The sequence below is a fragment of the Sardina pilchardus genome, chromosome 8 (assembly GCF_963854185.1).
Source record: "Sardina pilchardus chromosome 8, fSarPil1.1, whole genome shotgun sequence".
NCBI classification, from domain to species: domain Eukaryota; kingdom Metazoa; phylum Chordata; class Actinopteri; order Clupeiformes; family Clupeidae; genus Sardina; species Sardina pilchardus.
Genome location: NC_085001.1, coordinates 14,534,824 through 14,545,407, shown reverse-complemented (window position 1 = coordinate 14,545,407; position 10,584 = coordinate 14,534,824). Strand labels below are relative to the sequence as shown.

Here is a 10,584-nt window from a genome sequence, read left to right as displayed (position 1 = left end):
GAGGACAGGTAGGGCTGGGCAGGTGGGGATGAGGGAGTAATGATGACCTACCTGTGTGTCAGAGAGAAACTGGAAAGGGTGTTGGATAAAATATATATTTACGACATGAACTGACATTAACCCTGTGATCACGTGCTATTGTAAGATATAGATCATGTGTATGAATGTAAGGACGGGGTTTTCCATCCTATATATTCCTCTCGTTATGATATTGCACACTTGGGATTTCATATGACTGTGCTCAGGAGTGTGTCTCTGTTCATCCAGTAAAGTAGGACTGAATGACGTATGATCTGAACTCTTCTGCATGCCTGAGGCGGCTGTTACCATGCTAATCTTCCTGCATCACTTCATCTGTTTATTTCCTGCATCCGTGCGTGTAGAGCCAGCTCAAGTTTAGGTTAGAAGGGGCAGCTTGGCATCACCGAGTGCTTTCTTCTTGGATTGAGTTCATTGTGACCTTCCCAGTGAGTTTCACAGTAGGACAACAAACACTTTAGACAGGACTTCCCAGCTTTTCTCCCAGTGCAGATATCACAATTCAATGAATTCACATCCCCAGATCGATGAAAACCGTGAGTAAGGGGTGAGATTGGTTTAGTCTTCCTTGCCTGCTCTACATGTTTAGCAACAATATTATTTTTCTTTTGTTTTGACACTTTGAGTCTACTATACCAATTTCAGTTTAAATTCACTGCTGTTACGTCCAAAAAATTAACTAGGCCACAGTTAGACAGAAACTTAATTTTATTGTGCTCTCGTTATGTGGTTTTACCTTTTTAAATGTTTTCAACATTTCTCTTTTAGATGTATTCTATATCTATTAACTTCAACAGAGGATCAAGTATCTACTGTAGCCTACTTTGACAAAGGTATAACATGCATCCATATACCAATCCAAAATTTTGCATACAAATCCTTTTTTTTTTTTTACATGCATTCAACCATGTAACCATCGGTAAACAACAAAAATAGCATGTTTAATTTTTTTCGTTTAAAATTGGTTCCAGTCTCAAAAAGATTTAAGCTACTCCCATTTATATGACTGCATGCGTTTCAGTACTTGTGTTGTGTAGCCTGCTAAACTGAAGCCCTTGAAGTGAGAGGGAAGGAAAGGAGGCGGAAGGGAATATGTGAAATGCACAAAGGTTACACAACACTGGGCTCATCAAAGACATTTCTCACACAACAGTGATATGGGTTACAGCAGAGGCCCAGATGCTGTAATGACTGCTTAGCACCAGAGAGGATATAATCTTTCTGTCTCTCTCTCTCTCTCTCTCTCTCTCTCTATATATATATATATATATATATATATATATATATATGTATGTATGCATATATAGATATACTGTACATATAGATATATAGATATAGCCTATATGTGAATCACAGAAGCTTCACTGATGACCCATTAAACATACAAAACCCAGGGTAGAGTGTGTGAGTGAATGTGGTCTGGACTCTGTGCAGGAGGGTCATTGTGTCAGAGACGCTGTAGAACGCCAGAGTCCCTGCTCTGTGATCTACATACACTCCTATTCTGGAGTGACGCACCAGAGGGAGTTCAGTCTTTTTGTTATCGTGCCAGAAAGAGGAGCTACAGCTGAACAGGTCCAGCCTCCAGGACTGGTCATTGCGTCCAAACTTGCACCCGTTATCCCTCCCTTTTCTGTTGATGCTTTTATACGACACGGCTACACAACCCCCCCACTTTCTAATCAACTCAACCTCCCAGTAGCAGCGTCCAGACACACCCTCTCTACACAACACCTGCCACCACGGATCGAATCTCGCTGGATGATCTGGATATGACTGGGGCTGAACTCTCCATTCCACACTCCTGTTCCCCTCAGACAGATGGAGGTTTCTGTGTGCTGTGTTTGGATCCAGCTTAAAGTGGCAGGAATCTAGAGAAGTAAAAACAGCTGTCTTGAGTTGAGTTAAGTTTCTTGAATGTGTGTGTGTGTGTGTGTGTGTGTGTGTGTGTGTGTGTGTGTGTGTGTGTGTGTGTGTGTGTGTGTGTACAAGCCTCTACTCCAGCTCTGTCTGTCTCTACTTTATAACATTACTTCACTCATTTATCGCAACTATACTTTGTAATGCTTTATAACAGCAAAGTTTAAGCCTAAGGATTGAACAACTTCTAAACTCTTCAGGCCCACAGAGAGCTTTTGAATCAGACAGATCAGACATATAAAGTGGGCTAAGCCAGGCTGAAGTGTATTAATAAAAAATAGATAGATAGATCAGAATTTACTACTGGTTGCATGTGATTGGTTTATTCAATTTCACTACACCAGAGAGGTCTCGTCCATTTCAGAGTGTGAGAGACAGAGAATGTGTGTGTGTGTGTGTGTGTGTGTGTGTGTGTGTGTGTGTGTGTGTGTGTGTGTGTGTGTGTATGTGTATGTTTATGTGGCTAACTTACATTTTAGGTAATCGTCTCTGGTCACCGGTTCAGTCAAATGGACTTCAGTCACTATGGAGACAAAAAGAACGACACTATAACAAAAATAACTCTACTGCGCCCCTATCACCACCATGGCTTTACCAAATGCACCAGTTTGACAACAACAAGATAAAATGTACTCAAAGCACAGTCAACAAGGGCATCATTACATTAGCTGGCATGGAGTCATGTAGGCAATGTCACAACTGTTGTTTGTCAACTCATAATGTCAACCATGTGTTTTCCCAATCCAGCTATGAGCGTGTTTGTGTAAAGATGGCAGTGTTGGCACCAATTCTGAAGCAGGTTAGGTGTTCAGCACAAGCTACCATGGCGATGTAACCTCGTAAACAGTGAGCTACCGGCATGACACTGAAACTCGATGACCTGAAGTACTTTTGTGCACCTGTCGTAAAATCATATTATTTGGGACAGTAATTTCTGGATGATCCCGCTAAAAATAATAAGACAACCGACAACAGGCAGGGTTGAAAACATAAACTCTTTGGAAGAAGTAATTAAAAAGGGACATGACCTACCAGCTGCAGATATCTTCATGACTTCCTCCTTGCAGATATCCTCCAGTTGCCCCTTCAGTGTGGCCACTGATTTCTTCACAGCCTCAAAAGAGAGACTTTGGTTGATAATGACGCTTGATAGGTCTTCAGATCGAGTTGGGCTACTGACTGTAGACTGGAGAGTCTACATAAAGTAATACGAGCGAGAGAGAGAGAGACAAGAGAATAAATTGTTTTGCCTGTCACTAATCCTCAGTATGACACAAAAAATGGCGAATTTTTGAAGGCACTGGACATGGGTTGTTGCCAGCTGCTAACCTAATGCAGTCATGGTAACAAATGCTTAGAAAACTAGCTATCCAACAACACCTGCTGAAAAAACACCCTGACCAGCTTAAGGTGGTTTGCTGGTTGACCAGCTTGTTAACCAGCTTGTTTGACCACTCCTATGATGGTTGACCAGCTAGACCAGCAAAACTCTTCTGCTGGTTTACCCAGTTTAAGATGGTAATTCATGTCGGTTTATCCTTTACAACATTAGGAAGATCAGACCTTATCTGGCACAAGATTCTACACAGCGACTTGCACAGGCCTTGGATATCTCCAAGCTGGACCATTGTAATTCAATAGACCTCTGAAGGTCGCCTACAAAAAAGCTGCCATCTTTGCCGAAATAAGGAGATCCGATATCTGGAGATTTTTTCTATGGGAAAGTAACATGGGGATTTTGAATTATCCCACCTGTTAAACTCTCGCGGGGATGAAGACAATGGAAATGCAGATATTTTGCGCTACACAGTTTTGTCCACTGCCTTCTGGTGGATACTGTGATCTTCGGTAGGTGAAGACGGCACACTTTGGTTTTTGCTACCCCAGAGCTAACTTACAATGCAACTTGCCATAGGCAGTTAGCTTCAATTAACACCCAGATCTCCTTATATGGGCAAATATTGCAGCTTTGGGTCCTTTTTGTAGGCGAACTTCAGAGGTCTATTCAAAAGGTTTTGCTAGTCATACCAGCTGATCATTTTAGTTGGTGTTTTGCTGGCCATGCCAGCTTATGTCAGTCATTCTTGCAAACCAGCATGACCATCTTACACCAACAATATCAAGCATGACAGGCTGGTCACCATGACCATCTTATACCAGCTGTATCCCACACGACAGGCTGGTCACATTATTAGCATGACCAGCTTCCTCAGATGGTCACACCAGCATGTCCACCTGGTGGCCTAACCAGCTACACCAGCAAAGACCAGCAAGGTCTTTTGAATACACCAAAAAGACCAGCTAAAACCAGCTACTAGCATAAGCTGGTTTCTTGCTGTTTTTTTTGTTTGTTTTTTTTTCAATAGTGCACTTACCTTGAGGAAATGGATGTGATCCTCAGTGTGTGAAAGTTTATCCAGCTCAGTTTCTCTCCTCTTCAGCCCTGCAATCTCCTGCTCCAGTTGCTTCAGGTGTCCTTCAGCCCGACTCACCTCGGCTTTCTCCTGAGCTCTGATCAGCTCTTTTACCTCAGAGCGTCTTTTCTCAATGGTGCGGATCATCTCAGTAAAGGTCCTCTCACTGTCGTCTACTGCTGTCTGTGCAGAACTCTGTTAGGGGAAAAAAGAGGAGAGGGTCCATCTAAAGCAGTCTGCTAACTCAGCTCTTCCACAAAACCTGTTATTCATAGCGTTGCACAGAGGAACCGGAACAGCTTCAGCCCTAAAGACTTCTCTCTGTCGCTCCGTCCAGCATCTTTTGTCTTGCATCTTGTTGTTGTTTTGTAAATTTGTTTGTTTACGTCTTGATGTCATGGGTACTGTATTCTGGCGACTACAGTACGCCGCTCAGTTCGGCACCTTTTGTTTTTATGTATCAATGTCTCTGTCTTGTGTGTACAGCGCTTTGACTCGAGCAAAAGCGGCCAATTGTCTTTTACCGTCTAATCAGTGCTCACCTTGAGAGAGTCCACAGCCTTCCTCGCCTCCAGCAGCTCCTTCTCTCTCTCCTGGATTCTCTGCTGACATCTCTTTTGTCTCTGTCTCCACTGCTTCTGTTGTTTGAAAACAAACCACATCTTTTCAAGGCCTACCCTCCAAGAACCCTTCAAAAATGTTACGCCATAAGTTTTCATTTTAACGAATGAGGGGTATTATAACTAAGAAACACATACAGATGTGTCTATTGTGTGTGTACATTTCTTGAGAAGTGTGACATGATAAATGTAAAGCAAAGGTATTCAGATGTATTTAATTAATTTCAAAGTCAAAGTGGTTCAGAACTGTCACTTAGTCGACTAGGCCTATTTCACAGATGAAGCCTAAATGTCAGGTTTCCTGGAGGTGGAAAGTCACAGCAGAAATTACTTCAAAGGTAGTTTTCAAGGTGGTGTTAAATAGTATTAAAGTGGTACTAAATGTAAAGAAACTAAGCATCATCATCAATAATAAAATGTTGCTCTGTGGCTGTACTTGCCTGTTTTTCAGTTCTTTCTGCTGCAACTGTGACTGTCTCGTGGCCTTTATGACTGTCCATCATGCACAGATAGCAGATACAGCTCTGGTCAGTGCGACAAAATATTTCCAAAACTTTCTTATGTTGAGAACAGATCCTCTCTTGTAACTGGCCAGTGGCATCAATCACTACGTGTTTTCTTCCTGGGTTAACTTCATTGTGAACTTTATAGTGAGTTTCACAGTAAGACACCAGACACTCCAGACAAGACTTCTGAGCTTTGAGTTTTCTTCCAGTGCAGACGTCACACTCCACATCCCCAGGTCCAGCAAAGCGGCGAGCAAGTGAGGAACTAGGTCGTTGGTTTCTGGTCTTCCTTATCTGCGCCACAAGTTCAGCAACAATGTTATTTTTCTTTAAAACAGGTCTTGGAGAGAACGTCTGTCTGCACTGGGGACAGCTGTAAACACCCTTATGGTCTTCCTGGTCCCAGCAGCCCTTAATGCAGCCCATACAGTAACTGTGTCCACAGTGAAGAGTCACAGGATCTTTCATAAGATCCAAACAAATCGGGCACGTTAAAAGCTCCAGGTTATTTGACATCGCCTCTGCCATCCTTCTGTGGTCCTTTGAATCACTTAACGGATCTGAAAAGGCGACAGCGTAGCTATAGCTAAGTTCTTTTTACCAGAAACTGTACAATGGCGAACTGCTGTAAGAGTAGACTTGCAGACTGCATCCCGCCCTCTCGATCACAGCCAATGAAATTACAATGTCGTCAAACAGCGCCGCCTTCGGGTACAACCAATGACATTTAGGAATCTCTATATTGGCTACTGGCATATTTGTTTAAAATGTATGGATTTATATTCGCTGAGCCTTTTGCGTTTTATTTGTGCCATTTCATGTATTCATGTATGTAAATAATGTATTCATATGTATTGTGACTGAGGCCTGGTAGCCAGAAGTGGAAAAGTCCAGCTTCAGAAAGTAAAAGTCCCACCATCTGTGCCAACCACTCACTTTAACCAGCTGATAGTTAGTACAACTCTTCAGCCAGGTGCAGAGGTAGAACTAATACATGATTGGACATTTACTTTTCTGAAACTGGAGTTTTCCACCTCTGGTGGTAGCCTACTTGTAGTAGCATAATAATAACTAATAAACATGAGACTCGTGAAGGGCTATACTGTTCTGTTTTGTCTAAACGAATTGTTATGCTTTATATGCCTGCCTTCAACATATGTTGCTGAATTGTTCTCTGTAAATCATAAATCTGTGCATGGCAATGAGCATGCCAGCTACATGCAACACTGCTTAAAAAATATGTTAAAAAACTTATTCATTTTCACATATTATTTGTGATGTACCATTTGATAGCAACTTCAACAGTGAGGATCATATGCATCTTTATTTTAAAAAGTAAAAGTTACTTGAATAATGTTAAATCCCGTCCAGGACTTCCTCGTGTCCGAAAAATGATGTCTTCCAATTTGGCAAAGTAAAATACAATACGCTGAATTCTATGTTGGAATGAGTAGGTCTAGACCTTACATCCGTTATACAGTCTGTACACTCCAATAGGGACCATAGCCCTGAGAGTCAGAGGAATGAGATAGATGAATGTATAGCTATTTCACGGCCTCATGTCGTGCAGTAGATGGTGCCCTTGCTTTCACCCCTGCCTTTCAAACAACCTCTACTACTCTACTCTGTACTGTTGTAAAATACAGGGGTGAATGTTTATTGTGGTGAAGTGTGATGAATATTAGATTTGTGCAGTGAGTAATAAACTCTATTCACACCAAAATGTAAACATGTATATGCGCATGAATGAATGAATGAATAAATAACTAAATAAATAACTCATGATGCAGTGTGTTTGACATTCCTCTTTATTACAAGATTCCTTCCTGTCAGCACGAGACAGAGCTCCTCTGACGCTACGCCAATCCCAACACGGCACAGTCACACAGATACAGTGCTTAGGGTCAAAGAACGACAGACACACGAGAAAAAAAAGAAGAAAGGCATAACAAGAAAAGAAAAATACAGGTGACAATAGGGAAAAACCCCAAACATGCCCCGCCAACCCCCAACAGCAACTATAACCTTTAACCCCCAGCACCCAAAGAAGCACACAGCACAAAGAGATTAAAGGATGTAGTTATTAGATTTGGCAAAGAAGAGAAGGACAAAAAGGGAAGGAACCAAGGTTCTAAGTGGTCAGGATTGGAGTGGGCAGTGCAGGGTGTTAACGTCCGACTGCCGGCCTCCACACAGTAGAGCTAACAGAACAGATAACACACGTCAGATCAGGCCGCGCACGGTCTCGCAACCGCTTCCTGGTCAACACCGCTTCCTGGTCATGTGACCACTGTCTGAGGTCAGAGTGCGTGGTGTGTTGGCATGGTGACCCATGGCTTTGATATGTCTGGTGAGGTTGTGAGGAACAAGGGGAGGGTCAAACTAAGATGTTTTTGTTTTGTTTATTTTAGGAAACAAAACACACTGTTGTTCATGAGCTGCACCCTGACTGGCCAAGATGTAACTTGTTCACCAAGGAGACAAATTCAACTCTGTCATATTAAATTAAAACATACACACTCTGTGACGTGGTTACTAATGAATGTCAATAACATATCGGTGAAAGAACACACACTTACTCCAATGTTCCTTGGTAGTGGGACAGGTCTACAGACAGACAGACACACTGTCAGTGTATGTGCGTGTGTAAGTGTACGTATGTTTGTTTGTGTGTGTGTGTGTGTGTGTGTGTGTGTGTGTGTGTGTGCCATACACACAGGTACACTCCAGTTCGCTATTGCTGTGGACATGTGGGATGACACATAAACAGCCAGTGCTGTTGCTATGGAGACAGTGCTGAAAGGGGCATCACCAGGTAGGGTTTCAAGATGGGTGCTCGTTTTTTATTTTGTACTGAAGGTCACAAAGGGTTAAGGCCTGAAATCTGGTTTGGTTTATGTGTATGTGTGTGTGTGTGTGTGTGTGTGTGTGTGTGCACGTGTGCATGTGTGTGTGTGTGTGTGTGAGGAGATAGGTATTAAGAGGGGCAGGGAGGTTGTTGTTTTCTTGTTGCACATTTGAGTGGTGTGGTTTGATTCGGTGTTCTTTCGCTTTGTTTCATCCATGCGTCTCCTCTCCTCTTCTCTCCTCTTCTCCACCCTCCTCCTCTCCACTCTTCGGCTAGTTTACACGTCCAGCTCGAAGCCCAGACCGGCCTTGTGGCCTCCAGCACTGAAGTTCTTCCCGTCCACCAGAGCAGACAGGGTGAGCTTCACTCCTACAGAGACAGACAGAGTCGGAGAGAGAGAGAGAAAGAAAGCAAGAGAAATACTAAGCATTTCTTCATTACACAAGTTTCCCACAGTGAAGTACTGAAACTCAAAAATCTCCTTCATAGATAAATACACACGCTCACACACATGTGCATGTGTGTGTATGGTGTTTCCTGTTTCCAAGCTCAGTCGTTAAGACACTTGGGAACTGCAGAGACAGTACAGTTAGAAAAGAAAGACATGCTGTGTCACGAAAGATGCACACAAACACACATGTCACTCACACACACACACACACACACACACACACACACACACACACACACACACACACACACACACACACACACACACACACACACACACACACACACACACACACACACACACACACACACACACACACACACACACACACACGTACTGAACTCAGAGTTTGTTTGTTTGTTTCTATATGGATCCCCATTAGCTTTTGCAAAGCAGCAGCTATTCTTCCTGGGGTCTGGTGTACACACATACAAGCATACACACAGATTTAAGGAATTAAAAAACACACACACACTCTCTCTCTCTCTCTCTCTCTCTCTCTCTCTCTCTCTCTCTCTCTCTCTCTCTCTCTCTCTCTCTCTGTCCCACAGGCACGCACGAACACAGAGATCTGCGCTGGTTACCTGGCCTAAGGCTCTGTGTGTATCCCACTCCGATCAGGCTGGCATTGTTCACTTTAGCCTGCGGAATACAAACACATCCGATCAAAAAACTGACCCACACACAACAGCCAACAGCCCATCTGCGAGTCAGACTCACATGAACACAAGTTAAAACCATACCACATGCAACATTAGGGTTGCAAAGCTATGGGATTTATGTAGTAAGTCTCTGAAAATATCACAGTTTCACAATACATTGTGTTTGTCTAGGGTGGGTGTCAATTTGTGAGTCAGAAGTTACCAAATGAAATTAAAACACAGATTTAGCCAGGAGTTAGGATGTGGACACTTGAGTATTTTATCATGGACATGGTTGGGGGATAGTTTAGGATTGTGTTCTCGAAGCTGGGTAAACATGTTTCCAAGACAACAGAACTACTACAGGAAGCAGCAGTGCTGCTGAGAGCCTCACAGAGATGGTGGAGTTCTTGTCCAGCTGGTACTTGGCCCCGATGCCGAAGCGTGTGTTATTGCTGCCTGCCGTCCAGGCCAGGTTCACCGCCGTCTCCAGGTGATCGTTCACCTTCTGGTAGATGGAGCCACCGAACTCTGTACCGTCATTCCTGTAACACACGCACACATTACTTAATCATTCATCTTCAACACTTCAAAACTTGCCAATATTCATTTAGGAATCCAATACAGTATTTACACTATGTTTAATAACATACAGCCGTACACAGTATATTCTCTCTCTCTCTCTCTCTCTCTCTCTCTCTCTCTCTCTCTGTCTGTCTGTCTGTCTCTCTCACACACACACACACACACACACACACACACACACACACACACACAAACACACAGTATACACACTGAAGTACACTCACACGTTGGTGTGCAGCTGGAAGTCCCCGGCCTTGTAGCCCAGGGCGAAGTTGTTCTGGGCCAGCTTGGACTTGGCGGTATCAAAGGCCATCTGGTAGCCGGCCAGCCAGCCCTCATAGCCCAGGACAGCGGCGGCGTGCACGGTGGGGCCGGCCATGTCGAAGTCAAGGTCACAGCCCACGTTCACAAAGTCACGTTTGTAACCTGTCTTCAGCTTAGCACTTTTCTTCCTGAGAGACAGAGAGAGAAATATGAAGGGACAAATGTCTCAAAGATGAATAGAAAAAAAACAGGGTGTAGTGGACTGCAACTATAGCATCCTCTGTGCGTGTGACAGT

The 10,584-nt window shown here is 43.4% G+C and overlaps 2 protein-coding genes across 6 annotated transcripts in view; both read right to left on the bottom strand.

Annotated features, from left to right (window-relative positions):
- Window positions 1-715: 715 nt before the first annotated feature.
- On the bottom strand, window positions 716-6,150 carry LOC134088771 (tripartite motif-containing protein 16-like). Its single transcript, XM_062542886.1, has 6 exons — window positions 5,434-6,150; window positions 4,916-5,011; window positions 4,335-4,568; window positions 2,992-3,154; window positions 2,432-2,482; window positions 716-1,910 (listed from the first exon to the last, which is right to left on the bottom strand). The coding sequence occupies exons 1-6, from the start codon at window positions 6,025-6,027 to the stop codon at window positions 1,390-1,392; spliced, it is 1,659 nt and encodes a 552-aa protein (XP_062398870.1). The 5' UTR covers window positions 6,028-6,150; the 3' UTR covers window positions 716-1,389.
- A 1,141-nt stretch (window positions 6,151-7,291) lies between these two features.
- The window catches only part of vdac3 (voltage-dependent anion channel 3), a 14,259-nt gene continuing 10,966 nt past the window's right edge, over window positions 7,292-10,584 (bottom strand). For all 5 annotated transcript variants that reach the window (XM_062542896.1, XM_062542897.1, XM_062542898.1 and 2 more), the window contains 4 exons: window positions 10,249-10,476; window positions 9,834-9,984; window positions 9,383-9,440; window positions 7,292-8,716 (listed from right to left, as the gene is read on the bottom strand). In XM_062542896.1, coding sequence (XP_062398880.1) covers window positions 8,625-8,716; window positions 9,383-9,440; window positions 9,834-9,984; window positions 10,249-10,476 — 529 coding nt within the window. In that variant the 3' untranslated portion in view covers window positions 7,292-8,624. The remainder of the gene's footprint in view (window positions 8,717-9,382; window positions 9,441-9,833; window positions 9,985-10,248; window positions 10,477-10,584) is intronic.